At 56.8% G+C, this 17,765-nt stretch overlaps 1 protein-coding gene across 1 annotated transcript in view; it reads left to right on the top strand.

The window, feature by feature from the left end:
- Window positions 1-50: 50 nt before the first annotated feature.
- The window catches only part of CASZ1 (castor zinc finger 1), a 45,134-nt gene continuing 27,419 nt past the window's right edge, over window positions 51-17,765 (top strand). The window contains exon 1 of the mRNA XM_040263410.1: window positions 51-404. Within this exon, the coding sequence (XP_040119344.1) occupies window positions 251-404 (154 nt within the window). The 5' untranslated portion in view covers window positions 51-250. The remainder of the gene's footprint in view (window positions 405-17,765) is intronic.

The raw sequence follows: 17,765 nt of genomic DNA, 5'->3' as shown, positions 1-17,765 counted from the left end.
GGTGCCTAGCCGGGCCGGGCGCGGGCGGGGGCGCCCCTCGGCTTCGCCGGCCGGCCGGGACCCCGGACCCGGGCCGTGTCTATAAATAGTTTCTCTTTTAGTTTAATAAAGTCGAGAGCGGCGAGGAGCTGCTTTGAGTGTGCAATGCCGGAGCGCAAGAGCCAGCAGGGCGGGAGGGAGAAACTTTCGCTCTGCCTCCGGGTCCCCGTTCTCGTCGCTCCCCTCGTCCCGGGGACTTGACCACCCCTCGATGGGGGGAGGGTGCGGGGAGCCGAGGGGGGAGGCTGGGGTGGGAAGTGGGGGGCACTGCGAGAGACTAAACAGATTTCTTTTCTTTCCTCTTCTTTTTTTGGCGATCCTCGAAGAGTTTGGGACCAAAGAGAGGAGAATGGATCTTGGTACAGGTACCGGCCGGTGGGAACCAGGGGGTGGCTCTTTCACTTTTCTTTCGGTTCTTTTACGGAAGTTATTATTTTTAGCCCAATGAGGTAGCAGCTGAGCAGGGGGTGGGGGCTGGCCTGGAGAGGGTCTGGTGCCGGCTGCGCTTCTCGCCCTGGTTTCTGGATTGCGAGGCTTTTGATGATATTATTGTTATTATTTGTTACTTGCTCAGTGACTGTGACTAATTTGATGCTTGTCATTATGAAAGAACAGAGAGGAGCGGGAGCTGGGGGGCACCCAGAGAGAGGATTTAGGGGTTTTTTGTGGGGTTTTTTTTTTTGTTGTTCTCCGTGTTTTTTGAATGGCTGCGTGTTTTTTCTGTACCTTTTTTTCCCCAGGAAAGATCTCTATGTGTCTGGCTGTGGGGTGTGTGTTTTTATTTTTTTAGTGGGGGGGTTGGTTTAGTTTTTGAAAGCAGCGTCCTGTTGGGAAAGGTGGTTAGTCTGGTTTCGGGGCGACTGTCTCAAGGTAAAGGAATTTAATTTATTTGGGACAAGGCCTTGTCGGATGAACAAGCTGCTTATTATGGCTAATGAGTGTTTTTCACCTGAGAACCCGTGGGATGAGGCGGCTGTTATCAGTTCAAAGTGAGGGGCCCAGGACTTGCTCCCATCCCCCTTAGCCCCCACCCTGGGAGAGGGTAGACCAGACCAACTACTCAATTTGGACGTCTGGGTTTTGGGGTGCCTAGCATGGCACCTAGTTTAGGGTTCCAGATAGCATAGTGCTGGCCTGGAGCAGAGTTTATCCTGAGATTTTGGTGTTTTATTGGTTTTAATCTAATTGTATCAACACTTCTTTTTCCATCTGAGTCTAGAATGATGGTTTACTTTAAATTCCTCAAGACTTCCTATTAGCCCTCTGTATTGAAATGGAATTTTGACCAGGACCCTCATCCTAGGCACTGTCTTCTTCCTAAATGTTTTTAAATCTGTGCTAAACAGGTTGATAATTCCTGGAGATTGATCTCTGAACCCTTCTGTTTCATTTATGGAAGGTGGTATGGATCAGAGTTGTTGTTTATAATGGCCCAAGTCCATGGCATTGCCCCTTGGGACAACATTTGACCTTTTGAAGTCAAAAGGGAGTGGGCAGAGAGGGCAGGAGGCAGCACTGGGGGGCCCAGTGACAGGACATGGCGGCTGGCGTTGGGAAGGAGGGAGATGTGTTTGTTGGGGAGGGAGTATTAAGACTGTGTTCCGCCAGGTGTGATCTTGGTGAATCCCATGTGGAGGTCCACACGACCTCTGTGCCCAGGAAGGGTGTGACACCCCCTGCTGGGCAAAGTGGTTAAGGTGTCTGAGGCCAGGGCTGCCACCCTGCCCCTCCCTGCCCTTCCCTCCCACGGGAGAAGCAGCCCGCCCCCACCTCTAATCAAGTGTCTCATCAACTCCCTCTCAGGCCCCACCCCTTTTCTTTAGAAACAGGGGCCCCCACCCATCCCAGCTGAGAAGCAGACCTTATACATGGACCAGTGGTGGTAATGCACTGCCCCCTACTCGGGGCAAATGATCCTGTGCTTGTGGGTGGGCACAGGGGACCCAGGCATTACTTAGCTGGAAGTTGGGCCCTCTTCATCTTCCTCCATCCAACCCCAATGGCAGCTGGAGCTGGCCTCCATCCTGCCCCCTTACATCAGCCTGCTCTTGGGGCACACTCCAAAGCCCTTCCATAGGGTATCCCCAACTGGAGAGAGGGCCTGCTGGGCCTGTGGGTAGCAGAATCTCTTGTCGCACTTACTTGTCCCTGCACTCTAGAGACAGACTCTGGGAACTTTTCCTGGAAGTTAGAAGGGCCCCTGAGGTCAGCTGGTTCCTCCTGTAGCTGGAGCAGGGCACTCTCAGCAGGACCCAGGCCTGGGCTCTGGCCACTCAGTGAGGGGAGGTCCAGGGTGTCAAAGTTCTGACTGTTTCCTGGAGGAGTCATCTGGTGATACCATCTCAGCTTTTTCTTTGAACTTGGAAGTTTCACTTAATCTCAGGACTTCAGAAGAAAAGCACTTTTTCCCCTCTTCACAAAAAAAGGGAAGCAGGTGGGAACTCTGAGATCCCCTCTGAGCCTGTCTCTGGACTCACTCCATCTCATCTTTCGTCGACTTCTTGAATGTACTTCGGCTCACAGCCAAGGCCAGGGACCTCATTTCTGGCCTGGGCTCATTTCTGGTGTGGTGAGGGGCTCTCTTCTTTGAGGCCATCTCGGGCAGCTAGCACTGTACAAGGCTGGAGACACAGGCACCAGGGGCCCAGTAAACATTGGATCGTGGGTTAACATCACCTCCAGCCTCGGACAGGTCTAGGGAAGCACTCCAGCCATAAGTAACTCAGTGGTGGGAGAACCATGGCTTCACCCAGGGGGTACCTCAAGCAGGACTTCAAGGCCCTCAGGGACCATGTGGACCCCTTTTCTTCCACCATAGTTCAGCCAAGGGCTGGATCAATCTGGACGTCTTTAGCAATAAAAAATGCCGATGTCGTCCTAATTCACCAGGCCCCGAGATGACAGCAAATTTACATTTTTTAATTAAACTAGCAGCCAGTTTTTATGAGAGGGGGTTGGGTTATGCAAATCAAATGGTTGTGTACGGAAGATTAGGAGAGTTTGGGAATAAATTCCACAAATGCTAATAAAAAAAAAAAGAGGAAAGAGAAAGAAAGGGAGGGAGGGAGGAGAGAGAGGAAGAGAGGAGGACATAGTTCCATTAGGCCCTTTTAGAGTGATTTCCCTGGGGGAGGGAGCTAGGAGGGGGAGGGGAGGAAGAAGGAAGCTTTCAGACACAGGTGAATCCAGGCTGCACTTGGGAGGCTCCCCAGGATTAGGCTCCACTAGGCTGATTCCCAGGCCCTGAGAAAACCTGGAGGCCAGGGTGAAAATGATTTTGAAACAGTGGTTAAGCTTTAAGAAGGAACTCGCGCCCTTGATTCTTGAGGATCTAGTTGTAAATGCTCCCCAGCTCCCTAGGGAGATCCTGAGAAGATGGGGAGGGGCTCTCCAGGGCTGGAGCTGTCCATCAGAGGACCCAAGGTGGACTCTGCCAGGTAAAGGGCAAAATGGGCAAGAGAGCAAGTTCAAAGGGATGACCAGGGACCCCAGCGGGAACCACTAGGGCCAGCACCGCACACTGAGCTGTGCGGCTGCCGCTGTGTCGTCAGGGTGAGTCAGGGGAGGTATCAGTGCTGCTCACTGAACCAGGCCTGCTTCTTTTCCCCTGGGATCAGCTCAGCTGGGACTCTAGACCCAGACCCCCTTTCATGGCATACAAACCCCCACGTTGTATCCTGGCCATGGGCTCAGTTGTGGATGAGGCCAAGAGTGATGGGGTCAAGGGAGGCTGAGACAGATTGGCTTAGTAGCCTAGTTCTTGGAGTGGAATAGTGTAGTGGCCATGTGCTTCGAGGATTCACAGTCTCAAGGAAGGAGAGGAAAGGCTGCAGACTTCTTCCAGGCAGTATCTGACCCCAGAGAGGAAAGACTTCGGCTTCTGCAGCCCAGCCCCTGCTGGGTCTGAGTGTCAGACCACCACTAGACTCTCAGGACTGTTGTGAGCCACTGGTTGAAGGCCAGGGCCTTGCCAGGAGTGGAGGCTTCTAGGAACCTTGCTGGCTGTGGTTACACTTTCACCCGGATGTACACTGGGGACTGGGAAGGTTTTTGTGGTGTTTCTGAAGGAAGAGATTTCATGCCGGGCTTGGGGCAGAGCAGGTTGTCCTCGGTTTTCCTTCCTCGAGCCTTTACTTGGCCAGATACACCCACTCGACCAGTCTAAGTCGGGGCCGGTCCCTACCAACTGTCAAGTTGAGCTCCGGTTTTGCCAGTCTGCTGCCAGGGGTAGGTGCTTTGGTGCCATCTTGGCAGGAAGGAGCAGTCAGAGCCAAGCACAGACTGGGCCGCCTTGGAAGTTGAGGGTTTCCTGGTGCCGGTCAGGCAGAGGCTGGCTCTGACACTGGGAGGGACGCAAGCATCAGATGACCTTTAATGTCTCTGGCTCTCTGACTCCCAGCCTAACTTTGCCGAGAGGGTTCAGTGGGACACCCTGGGGAGGGGCTGAGTGGACCTGCCCTTCGTAAGAAAGCATTTGAGAGAGGCAGCTGTGGGTTGCGAAGTGGCCCCTTGAACCAACCCCGGCCCTAGTTATGTGATATCAGAGCATTACTCTGGATCAAAAGCCTGGCGTAGTTATTCTCCTCCAACAGGAGACAGAGGCAGTGAGGGCAGGTCTGAAAGAGCCCTCGGGGGACCCCATCACAGGCCCTTTTTCTCTTTGGGATCAACCAGACAAACCCATTAAGTCTCCCCTCTAAGAAGGGCACTGGGGCCAGTTAGTCAGTCCTCTCTGGGCCGGTCTTCCCCCATCCCCCACGGCCGGGGAATCTGGCCGAGTTGCAGCTTGGGTTTTTTTATGATGGAAAAATAAAATAAATGGAGGCACCTTTGGAGGGCTGAGTCACGCAGCAGCATCTCCTCATTAAAGCTGCTGCCCCTGGCTTGAGTCCCTGGGCAGGGGATGGGGTGGGGCCCCGGAGGCTCTGGGCCTGGACTCCTCTTCCTAGACCTGGCAGGTTAGTGATGCACCCACCCCCGCTTGGGCACCCTCCTCTGCCGGGCCCAGCATTCTTAGAATATAGTTAGGCCACTTTTTCACACACACACACACACACACACGCACACGCACACACGCACACACACACCCGCTCCCCACCCCCAACGCCAGCCCCCAAGGCCTGTCCTTTATACTGCCCTCCCCGCACTGGTTTTCAGACCTTGGCCACCTGGTGCTGCCACACCCCCTCCTGTTCCTCCTTGTCCTTCTCCTCCTCATCTTCGGGGGGAAGGAAGTTGCTCTGTAGTAATTACAGCCTGTGGGTCCCCACGGTAGGCAGCAGCTGTTCCGGGGTAGCTGGGCCAGGGTTCAGGGGGAGGAGATGGCAGTGGAGGAGGGCTGGTGGTCCCAGGGAGTGGAGGGGGAAGGGGCTGCTTCTTGGGGATGGGTTGGGACAGGGGGCAGCTTGGTGGTCCAGTGCTCACCCCTCTGGCTGTCTGACTACAGCATAGCATCCTCATAACCCCGACCCACGAGGACATACTGGTGACCCTCAGAAGGGGAGGGAACCCCAGACAGGTAGTGGGGCCTGCAGTTCTTGGTAAGCGCTGGGGAGCATCCGCTACAGGAGCTGCCACAGTGAAGGCCACCTGGTCCTTCCCAGCTTTCTGGGGTCTGCCTGGTAGAGAGAGACAGGTGTGTTTACCTGTCCCACCAGGCAGAGGAGCGCCCGATCAGAGAGCTCAGGGAGTTTTGTGAAGGAGTGGCCTTTGAACCTGATAAAGGATGGGAGGTATTGGGACAGATGGAGATGGGCGACGATGTTTCCTCCGTCACCCACGCCTTCCAGACTTCCGCCAGTCCCTTGCCTCTCTTGCCTCGTACTCTTCACTCTCCTCTACCTCTCCCCTCCCCCAACCTGAAGAGCAGAACTCTTGCTTCCCATTGTGCAACCATAGTTTTCTGCCCTTTTTGGCCCAGGCCACCCAGCTCCCTAAAGCCAGGCCCTCCTGCCTACCTTCTTGCCCCTCCCCCTTTGCAGCCTCACACCCAGTTGGCCCTGGAAGGAGATAAGAGATCAGAGCTTGGCCAGGGGCCTGCTGCTCTGAGGATCTGGTTATACCCATGCCATTGGTGTGTCAGAGCAGCACTCAGACTACTGTACCCTCCCCCAGGAGGCCAAGGCCAGGAGCCCTGCCTTCTGCTGCTGCTCATAATGGTGACCATTAAAGTTAGCTCGGCATCCATGTCTCCTCCAGCGCATGGTCCAGGGTCGGCCCCGTGCCTTCCCACCGTTAGTGCTGGTGGAATGGGTTGATTGATGTGCCTCTCCAGGTTCTGAGCAGGGGCAGCGGGAGGCGGGCAGGAAACACTTGGCTGATTGCCTTGGGACCTGAGCTTTGGCTCCTCCAGAGCTTTCTAGGCCTGGTTTACAGGAAGGAGTGGGGCTGGGATGAGGGATGACCTGAGGGGGAAAGTGGGCATGAGGATGAAGACAGGCAGCAAGTGGTTGACAGGGGTCCCATTAACTCCTAGTCATGACTGTGGTTTGGGGTGGGGAGGTCACACACCCACAGTCTGCTGCCCTGGAGGGGACCGGGGGCAGTAGCCAGTGGAGGGCCCGGGACCCTCCTCTGCCTCCTCCCCTGCCTGTCTCTGTCTCCCCCAGCAGAAACCTCACTGTGCCATGTCCGTCTTCTCTAGGTCCTGCCCCCCAGGCCCAGGCCCCCTCCAGCTGGGGAGACGCAGTGCCTGGAGTGAGGCCAGAAAGCAGGGGTGGCATGCACCAAGGCCCCCCCAGCCCCTCTGCCCCTGGCCTGGTGGTTTTGGCTGCTCCTGCACCGGCTCTGGGGTCTGTTCTTAGCTTCCCACGGGGTCCCTCCTGGGGCCTCTTCTGGCCAGTGCTGAGGGGTTAAGGGGTCCTCCTTACTGTCAAGAAGGCCCTCTCGTGTTGCCTTCCACCCAGAGGTTTTGTGGGAGCAGGTTGGCCCAGGGGAGGCACAGACACACAGCTTGGCTCCAAAGACCAGGGGTTCTCGGAGGAGACCTTCCTAAGTTGAACTTTGGCCTAAGTTGGCTTTTTCTTCTAGAGCTTTCTCCAAGAACTCAGGGACCCCAGGTTGGGGTGGGGAACGATGCGGCATGAGAGCCAGAGATGCACTAGATAGGAAACTCCAGCCCAGTGAGAAAGTCAGAGGCATCCAGGAGGTCAGTGGGGAGAGAATTCTAGAGCTTTGTGTCACCAGGCAGTGCATCTCCTCCTTGGCGATGATCTTCATCACCTCTAGGCCCATGCCTTCCTCCTTGCCACCCCTTCAGCCCAAGAGCACAGGGCCCAAGGCCAGCCAGGAGGGCTGCCTGGGAGATAGGGGAGCCCGAGGAACCGATGGGACAGGTGCCACACCGTCCAGCAGGGGGCGCCCCCTGTATCTGCCCCAGTTCAGGGACAGGGACGTTGGTCCCCAGTCTGGTCCAAGCCTTCCAGCCATGGATGGGGGAGGAGGAGCCTACCCTCCCCACCCCCCAGAGGTTCCTTGGCTGAGTTTGTTTTGCCAGGGTGACCTGTTTAATCATCTCATTTTCTGGTGGCCGTTTATTCCTCGTTTCCACGGTTACGGCCCCATTAAGGGGAGAAGCAATAAGGCAGCGAGTCAAACAGGTAATAAAAACATTAAAGCCCATGTGCACTGAGGGAGGGCGGGCGGGTGGGCAGGAGCTCAGCGAGGTGAGACGGCCCAGGGAGAAGCAGAGGTGAGAGGCCGCCTGGCCTTGTCCCCCAGAGGCCCCCAAGAGAGCTCCTGGCAGGGGAAACAGAGGGCCGCTGCCCACACCCCTGCCTCCGGGCCGTGCCCTTCGGGGGCCAAGACCTGGTGCTCGTGTAGAGTCATCCCCAGCCCTTGGTCCCCTGGCAACAGGCTCTATGTTGGGAAGTAAAACAGGAAGGAGAAAAGTGAGAGAGTGCGACAGAAGCCTCCCCCAGGAGCTGGTTGTGTGACCTGCTCCCAGGCCCCACCTCACCCTCCCTGGGTGGGGGTAGGAGATGATTTCTGACATTGTTTCCAGCTCTAGAACTTTTTTTCTGCCAACTTTATCAGAAAGCATATTTGTGGTGAGTGCTGCTAACAGGGCCAGTCAGGTGAGTAAATATTCCTGGTGTGGACAGCCCTGCGACCTTGAGAGGGACGAGCCCAGCAGGGGGGCCAAGGGCAGGTAGGGCAAGGAGGCCAAGTGGCCCCCTGCTGGGTTGAGGGGTGCCTTCTGAGGATGGGTGAGGGGGCCCCCCGAGGTCCAGTTTGTCCCCAGCAGCTCAAGCAGTGGCTGAGCCTGGTGACCCTCCCGTCGGGGTTGGCCCTGGAGCCCTTGTGTTTCTCCCTGGAGGCCTGGCTGGCAGGTTCTCCGGTGGCTCCATGGAGAGGCTGCCCTCTCCCGCTCCCTCCCTCTCGGAAATGGCAGCTGAAAGGAAAGTCAGCCACTGAGCCCAGGGCCACGTGCCTCCCTCCCGGCCTCCGCCCTGGGAGGCTCCTGAGCGTCCCCGCCCCACTTGAGGTTGATGAGTGAGCAGACTGGGTCAGTGGGGCTGACTGGAGGGGAGAGGGAGAGGCTGGCCAGGAAGGGGGAGGGGGAGCAGCGGTGCCTGTGGGTGCCGAGCCACCTGCCCTGCCTGTGGCTCTGAGGTCTGCTCAGGGCACGCTGGCTGGTGAGGACCTTATTTCTTTCTCCCGTGCGCTGATCCTTTGCAAACTCACAGAGGTCTGTGTTTCCAGTTATTACTTTCAAAGTAGATTTCCGACTGGAGAGGGAGAGAGAAAAAGGTCTGGGGAATGGGGGAAACCCTCTGGCTGGGAAGTGTGTCTTGGGAACGGGCGGAGATGAGTTAATATTCCGATCAAACAATTAAAAATAGAAAATGCTCCCGCGGCATCAGCTGCTGAGGCTTTTCAACAACTGTCACCAGTGGGTTCCTGGGGCAGGTGGTGCTGGAGAGGAGCGTTTCCACACACAGCAAATATCAGACACGGTGGTGTGCCCTCCCTCTTCCCTCCCAGGACCCAGGCCAGTTGTTTGGGGGCTCCCAGTCCTCCTTGAACTCCCCTCCGGGGCTGGGAGCCAGGAGTCTGTGCAGCTTCAGGGCCGCACTTCTCCCCTCCAGGGCCCGGCCACAGCGGTGAAGTCATTGCCAGATGCCTGGGTAATTGCTTTAAGAATCGAACTTAAAATAAGATGAAAACTTATATTCCTGGGTAAGGAGTAATTTTCCATTGACTAGTAAATTAATGAAAGGATTATACCAGGGGGTCTGGCTGGGAGGCTGTGCTCATCTGATAAATCCAAGTGGCTTGGACAAAACATCTCTGGACCCTGGGGCTCCCCCGAACCTCAGGCCAGACCCTGCTCCTGGCTCATCTGGGGCTCCACTCTGACCTATTGAGTTGGTGGGGGACACATTCCATGTGTGTTCAGAGTCCACCTCAACGATGAGGACCAGCTTTTCAAATCCCTGAAGTGGAAGGAGCTCAGGTCCTACCTCCCACAAGCAGCATACCCAGGAGGTGGGGTGCTTGCCTTGACACCCGAGAAGGTGGGGCTTTGACTCCACATAGTCAGCGACGTGGTGACCACCCGCCCTGGTTTGCCCAGGACTGGAAAAACCCATGTCCTGTGAAGCCCCTGGGGCCTGGAAGCAGGAAGATGGGCTAAGTGACACGGCCCCTCCCTCAGGGTCCTGGAGAGCCCTAGCACCTGTGGAATAGTCTCCATCCAGGCTGGGTTACTTAAACTGCGTGTGTCGGTGTACTCAGTCATGTCTGACTCTTTTCGACCCCGTGGACTGGGGCCCATCAGGCTCCTCCGTCCCTGGGATTTCCCAGACGAGAATACTGGAGTAGATTGCCATTTTCTCCTCCAGGAGATCTTTCAGACCCAGGGATTGAACCGTGTCTCCTGTGTCTCCTATTTACAACTGGCTCCACCTAAACCTGCCCTGCTCCGGCTCCATGGGCTGTGTTCAGCCACATGCCTGTGGACTCGAGTGGGTGTGCACACACACCTCCCCTGGCACAACAGGGCACCATCTGAAAACCTCTGCTGGGCATGGGAAGGGTCTTACAGCTGAGCCCCTAACCCGCCCTCCCCTTTTAACAGTGAGCCCCCTCCTCCCTGGAGAGGATGGGGTGCAACATGCAGAATCATGGCAGTGGAAACCCGGTCAGCCTACTCAGCGCCCTCCTTCTGCCGAACTCCAGGCACACCACACCGACTATCCATTTCTTCTTGGCTCCCTTGCAGAAAGACACAGGGAGTTGTCCCATTTCACCAGTGGGGCAACAGGAGGCCCAGAGACACTTAGGGATTTGTTTCCAAGTGCACAGAGATGGGGCCTTCCCTGGTGGCTCAGATGGTAAAGAATCTGCCTACAGTGCAGGAGATCCAGATTCGATCCCTGGGTTGGGAAGATCCCATAGAGAAGGGAATGGCTACCCACTCCAGTATTCTTACCTGGAGTATTCCATGAACAGAGGAGCCTGGCAGCCTCCATCCATGGGGTCACAAAGAGTTGGACACAACTGAGCGACTAACACTTTCAAAGGGAGACAGACCCAGAGTAGGGTTACCCTTGAGGAAGGGGTCTTCCGTAGGGACAGTTCCAATGGCAGCATGGAGTACAGTCCTCTTTCAGCCCTCCACTGGGGATGTGGGCCAGAACGGTAACTCTGCTGCCTGGCCTACATCCCCAACACCTCCGGGCCCCACCTACATCCTCAATGTAACCCATGGACACATTCCTGGGCCTGCCCTGCAAGATAAAATGCAATTGTTGATGCAAATGCATTTTGAACTTTTCGGAGGAAGCCTCCTCTAAAAGCCTTCATTACTGCCAATCTCCTGAGAAAGGGGTGCTGCCGTCTATTTGCTGGGAAGGATCGAAGGGGAGTTGAAAATATTCTGACTTGTTTCTGTTGGGAATGAATGGATAGGTCGAAGGGCTCTTCAGAGAGAAAGTCTAAATGAACAGGCGTTCTCCTGGGGGCAGTTGTGTGGCTGCATGTTTGACAGATATATTTCTGTGTAAGCGTGGATTTTGCTGGAAGAACGGGAAACCCTTGCTGCTCAGCTCATCTCTGGCCGTCATCACTTCTGGAAGTAACGGGGCCACCTTGGGGACTGTACAAGATTGACTTGCTGCTCTGCAGACAGTTGCCCCTGCGTGAGGGCTCTCGCCTGGGGACTGGGTTGTTTGTGTAGGTGTCGTCTGAGAGAGGACCCGGCCCCTCGCCTGGTGTTAACCACACCATGCTTTCAGGGGTAGAGAGCAGCCAGGTGTTCTTAGGAAGACTTGTGTTGCTCGAGTGGCCAACTCCACCCTCCCACCCCAGGGGAAGGAATTACGGGGCAGTAGGACTGAGAATTCCTAGTCTAAACAACCCAGCAAAGCATGCTCAGAGAGAGCCAAGCCAGAGCCACAGATGGTGTGATCCGGGATTGTAACTGGAAGGATGGTGGCTTTGAATGTTAGATGTTATGTGGCAGTTGCTGTTCAAGCAGACAGATTGGTGAATTCCAGGCTGCAGGGATCTGAGCGGGCCCTCTTTTATTTCTCTTCTCTTCCACCCGGGGTCAGGAGGTGGGGACAGGAGTGGGTCAGACAGAATGGACAGGCAGCCCTCGAGAGCAGGAGAAAGGAGTCAGCCTGGGAGCACCCTGGCTCCAGCCACTCAGAACACGTAGTCCGTGGCCAGAGGTCCTGGCCCCTTGCTCAGACCACGTGGGTCCCTTTCCCTGGCCAGCCTGTTCGGAAGGGTCACTTTGGGGCTCCTAGGGAGGCCTTCAGCTGGATGGCTGATGGAGCTCCTCCCTCGAGGGCCCGGGGGCAGGGCCAAGAAGGAGATGGGGATGTTTTCTGTTTCCAGGTCCCTTGGGGGCCCAGGGGCAGATTGAGACAGGCTCCTTGCAGGGAAGGTGTTAACAAACAGCAGGTGATTAAACATGACAAGCGGTGACATTTCTGTGCAGGGTTCTCAGTCCCGGCAATGCCAAGAATGAAGCTATAAACCCTGACATTTTGTGTTATGCACTGAGAGGTTTTTAATAGACCTCTCTCCGTCTTCCCCAGTCAACTTCTCGTTTCCTCCTTCGCCACCTCCCTCCCAACCCCCGCCATTGTACCCTCTGCCCCCACATAAACCTTCTGCCTCCCCATTCAGCCTGGTGTCCCAGGGCCTTCCTGGGAGCTCTGGTTCCAGGTGCCTCTGCGGGTCTCTGCCCTTTCCCTCCGCTCATCCTCAGGGCCCTTTCCTGTGACTGCTGAGCTGGGCATTCAGTGTTCTCCAGAGTCAGTTTTCTTTGATCTTTCCTGTTGCCCTGTGTTCCCCCCCCCCACCCCCAATCCTTCCCTCCCTCACCTCCTTTTTTTGGGTCCTGATCTCACAGCCTCACCCTTTGCTGCGGCTGTCCCAGTTGTCTGCGATGGCAGGTGGCTGTCCCCGTGCCCTCTGCGTGTTAATAACATTTTCAGACAGACTGGATAGCCAGGGCTATGGAGGTCGTAGGGCTTGGGATGGGATCTTTCCCCATTTATTTTTTTTTCAATTTCCCTTTCTCCTTTTTGGGACAGAGACACGAGTAGCGGGAGAGAATCACGAATTGCACTATCCTGCAAACAGTTGCTGGATTTATTCAGCCAGGGCCTGGCCGGCAGCAGTTGCTCCTCTCCCAGAGCAGTGTGGGAACAACTGGGGCCTCCTTTGTTCTCCAGGCAGAGCCCTGTGAAGGGCACTTGGAGGTGAACCTGAGGCTCCAGAGGGCCAGAGACCAAGGAGAAGGGGTTTCAGCCTCAGTCCCACCTAGTCCCAGCCTAACAGATCAGAAAGACCCTGGAGCTCCAACGAGGGCTTGGGACAGAAGTCAGGCCACACACACCCCAATCCCAGCTCTTCCCCTGATGAACTTGAGAAGCACTTAGTTTTCTGTATCTGTTCAGTAAATATTTATTGGGTCAGGGACTGTGCTAAAACAGTGGTCCCGTCCTGCAGATCTTGCAGTCTAGCAAGACAGAGGGATCATTAACCAAGTTATTACAGAAGTGCTAGCTAACAGCAGCATGCAAAGAGAGGGCAGAGGAGGGGGGGGCCTGCAGTTTGGAGGGCTTCCCGGAAGAAGTAAAATTTCAGCCGAGACCCCCTAAGGAGTGTGTAGGAGGAGGGGTGAAAGTGTTGGTCGCTCAGTCGAGCCGGACTTTTTGCGACCTCATGGACTGTAGCCCGCCAGTCTCCTCTGTCCATGGAGTTCTCCAGGCAAGAATACTGGAATGGGTTGCCATCCCCTTCTCCAGGGGATCTTCCTGACCCATCTTCCCAACCCAGGGATTAAACCCTGGTCTCCTGCATTGCAGGCAGATTCTTCACCAGCTAAGCCACCAGGGAAGCCCAGGAGGGGTGGCCGGCCCGAGATGCAGGAGTGTTTCCTGAGTTGAAGGAGTGAGTGGGGTCAGAGCCAGGTGCTCCTGCTCTACAAGCTTCCAGAGTTGAGGTTGGGGGCTGTGAGGAGGCAGGCAGAGGGGAGGAGAAGGGTGCTGGCTGGTGGGATGGGTGGGGACCTCACTGCCCCACTGCGGCTGAGCCCCTTCAAACTCTGGGCATCTGGCCCAGAACTTGCTCTTCCAACCACCCTTCTACCAACTGTGCCAGGCCTGGTGCCTCAGGGGCAGAGCCAGAATGCTGCTCTGTTAGCTGCACTTCAGCCCTGCCCCCAAGGGGAGGGAGAGTGATCAGGAAGTCCAGAGATGCCCCCAAGGCCGGGGCTGCTCATGCCCTTCGCAGCTCCCTCGCCCACCCTGCTGACAGCTCCCCAAGGAGGGGGCCAGGAGACAGGATGCCGACCTGTGTGGAGGGCAGAGCGGCTGGATGGGCAGGAGCCCGGCGGGCGATGCCCCAGTCCCCCACCTTCTGCACCTGCTGGCCTCCCAGGCACGATCTGGGCCTAGACACCTTCCTGGAACTCGCAGCTGGCCTCCCCTCTGTGCTTTCCATGGTGTGGGGAATGCTTTGGTGCTAGTGGGTCTTCCCCATGAGAATCTGAGCTCCCTGATACCTGAAACCATTCTCCCTAGATCCCTAGGGCCAATGGGGGGCCAGGGGACCGTGCCCATAGGTACTTAGGAATGTATTTGAGAAGCTCAGCTGACCCAAGAAGGGGAAGACTTGGGTTAACCCTTAGTGCAAGATCCAAGAGGAGCCTGCAGACTGACTGTGGGTCCCTGGTGTCTGGGCAGGCTGGCTGCCAAGATCCAGGTTCCACTACCTTGCCCAACCCGAGTCCTTGAGCCAGAGCAATAGGGCGGCCCTGAAGCCTGCTCCCAGAAGAGCCTCACTAAGAGCTTCCAGAAGTCAGACCCAGGAGACCCCACCTTCCTGTGGGTTCTCTGAGGGGGAGAACCAGATTGGCTTCCTGTCCCTGTGGAGGGTCCAGGGCAGGTTTCAGCCATCAGTCACCTCCCCAGCCCCTCCCAGTCCTGCCTTCCCACCAGACTTGGCCTGGGTCCCACATGCTACCCATGACAGTCGTCCACAGTCCAACCAGGACCACATGGAGGACCCAGAGGCCCAGGCTTTCTTGGCCCTTGGCAGCTAAGAGGCAGGGGGTGAGGTGAGGGGAGTCCTGGGGCCAGGACTTGGCCCTCGGCCCCTATAGATCCGGAGCCAGGTTTTATTGTAATCCTTACATCCTGTTGCAGATCCTTAATCAGCTGGAGCCCAGGTTGGGCTGGACCCTGTGGTGACACTCAGGGCTGTAGCCTGGAAAACCTGAAGTGGAGCTTCCGGAGTTGAGGTTGGGGGCTGTGAGGAGGAGGCAGGAGGAGGGGAGGAGGAGGGGAGGAGAAGGGAGCCGGGAAGCAAGCACAGGACGTGGATGGAGCCCAGACTCGCCACCCACCTGCCCCAGGCTGGGGGTGGAGGAGCCCAAACAGCTGTCACAGGCTGGAAACCGGGGGTATGGGAGGGTGAGCAGGGGCCTTCATGGGGCCCTTGGAGAACATGGGAGCCGCTGCAGTGCCTGTTAGCACCATGGAGACAGCTAGCCCTGGGGTTGCTCTGGTAGTGAGCAAGGACTCCAGCCAGGAGTCAGCAGAGAGGTGACCCCGGGGTAACATGGGTTCCGGTGGTTTTTAGCAAATAGGGGCCAAGTCCAAGGCTGTAAGTGGTCCTGCCTGGCTGGGAGGTCTGCTTCGTGAAGATGGATGAGGCAGAGGGCCCTGGATCTTCCCATGGGTTTGGGAGCAGCAGGCACTCCTTATTAGGGATCCCAGGACTGGCCCTCCTTTGGTCAGGGGTAGTTGACGCTGGCAGTCCAGCCTAGCTCTGCGGGTCCCCACACGAGTCAGGGGAAGACTGGGGGCCAGTGGGGAAGGTACCCTACCCAGGACCTCACCTCCTTTCAGCCCAAGGAGCAAGGACGAAGGAGAATGAGGGGAAATACACGGACTAGAGATAGCCATGGAGCAGAAGCCAGGAGTGGGCTGGCTGGCAGCGGGCGGGCAGACGGGCGTCTGTCCTGCCGGGTGCCCAGGCTGGCTATGCAGACAGCCTCTTTTCTATATGGAAATGAAGAATTTAGGCTAATGGAGCTCAACCATCTCTAATTTTGCGATGGCAGGAGGATTTTGATTGAAAGTAATTAAGCAAGCTAGCTGTAAAATTAATTAAAGCAAAAGGGGGGGATTTTTTATTGGATTGGATAGCGATATAGCGTCTGTCAGGCGGGGGACGGATGGGGGTGACCTGAATCCTCTGCCCTCCCCCCTCCCACTCGGGACGTTTATGTCACTTTAATCTCCTTACAGCGGCTGCTGTGCATTTGTTTGAAATAATCAAGGAAATATGGTCAGAAATTGTCAGCTTTCAGATCTAATTTACCTGACGGCCCCTGCGCGAGCCGGCATGGCCCAGGGAGTGAGCGTGCGTGAGCGGGCGGGGGAGCTCGAGTGGGCGCAGAGGACACTGGGCTCTCCAGCCTCCTCCCCTGGCCCCAGGCCCCCTCCGAGGGCAGAGAAGGTACTTCCTGGCCTGTGGGCATCTCCCTGGGACGGGCCCCAGCCCCCACCCACCTGCTGCCTCCCCCTTGAGCTGTAACCAGCTTTGGGTTTAGGGACTATAGGATCAGGAAGGTGACAGTAATTCCTTACTCCAGATGGCTGACAACTGCTAAACCCCTCCACCAGGGCCACAGTTTTAAAAATACTCCTAAATTAGTCCCCTCATGTCATCGTCATTGGCCTCAGCCGGGGGATTGTGGAGATGGGCTATAGGGAGGGTGGGGGCAGCAGTGTCATCCGAAGCACCCCTCTGCCACCTGCTACCACCCCCACCTTCTTCCTGGGGGCTCCCGGAGGCTGTGCTTACCTGCCCCGCACCTCTCTCTGCCAGGTCTCTCCTCTCCTCCCAGAATGGTGTTTGCCCTGTTTCCCTTTCATAGCACAGCCCACAAGTTCTGGCAGGCGAGGGTGTGTGTGAGGGGGTGGTCTCAGTCCCTGAAAGCGGAAGTCCCTTCCTGCAACACGTGGTCACCCATCCAGGTACCCTGCCCATTTCTTGTGGTAAGCCAGGTCACAGAGCCAGAAACCACTTGTGTTTCCCTGAGTGAGTTGAGGAGCCTGACTTGGAGCCTTGCACCCTAGGAGGGCTGCTTTAGAACCATCTAGGGTCCTTGCCCAGGGGAGTGAGTGAAGGACTTGAAGCCTCTCCAGGAGGGAACCCTTGTGTAGCTCGGGGCTGATGGGCCCTGGGGTGGGGGGCTTGTCTCCAAGGCGGCAGGAAATTCAACTTTTAAACACAAATGAGCAGTGTGATCTGCTGGTCATGAGAGGGCCTAAATGAGGAATTGGGTTTCTGGATTTGTTTGGTCATGACAAGTGAGTGACCTGGGCTTTCAGCAAGTCTCTCAGCCATCTTGGGCCTCAAAGCCCTTCTGGTTCTAAAGTTCTGCACACATGTAGGACAGCCTCTGCCCCGAGAGCTGCCACCCTTGGGAGCGCCTTTTCCAGCCAGGGGTCCTTGCCGGGCCGTGGCGGGCAGGGGAGAAGCTGGGGAGTCTAGAAACAGTGGATTAGGATGAGCAACCTGCCCACAGTTTGCCCACCTTAGAGCACAGCGGTTACAAGTTCTCTGTCCCCACTTGCCGTCCTTGGGGCCCTGCCTTCCGCCAGTCCTCCTCCTAATCCCCAGCACACCCTCCCTGCCCCTGACGCTGGGTAACTCAGTCGGCCTCCTCTGGCCAGAGCGTTGGAGCCCCTGTCATTCTTTGCAGCCTGGCTCCTGAGCAGAGCAGCTGCACACTTGGGAAGTGTCACTCTCCCCTCACCAAGAGTCCTTCATCTTGGGGCAAGGGGTGGAGCCCCCAAGAACTGCGCCTGGGAAAGAGGGAGAGGGAACGCTGCTGGCCCTTCTCCATGTCTTTGGGGCAAAGTTTGTGCCCAGATGCTGGGCAGCACGGAGGGCCTTGGGGCCCTATCCTCCCCTGGCCAGCTGGGTCTGCAGGGGCCTTGCAGGGAGGCAGCAGCATGGCCAGGCACCATGAAGGCCCAGCCTAGGCAAGTTCCTGCCCCCTATGCACGCCAGCAGCCCAGGAACCTGATCCCAGGAGACATGAGGCTGGAGAGAACCTCTCAGCTCAGCCCAGCATCTCGCCTCCATGCTTGACTTGCAGCCGCTCCGTCAGCCCCTGCAGCTATGATGTGGAGGAACCAGCAGTGGAGCTGGTGCCAGGACCTGGTGGGGCCGCTTGCCTGGGGCCA

The sequence above is a fragment of the Oryx dammah genome, unplaced genomic scaffold (assembly GCF_014754425.2).
Source record: "Oryx dammah isolate SB20612 unplaced genomic scaffold, SCBI_Odam_1.1 HiC_scaffold_21, whole genome shotgun sequence".
In the NCBI taxonomy this organism is placed as follows: domain Eukaryota; kingdom Metazoa; phylum Chordata; class Mammalia; order Artiodactyla; family Bovidae; genus Oryx; species Oryx dammah.
The sequence above is the reverse complement of the archived record's forward strand: the minus strand, read 5'-3'. Positions and strand labels throughout refer to the sequence as shown.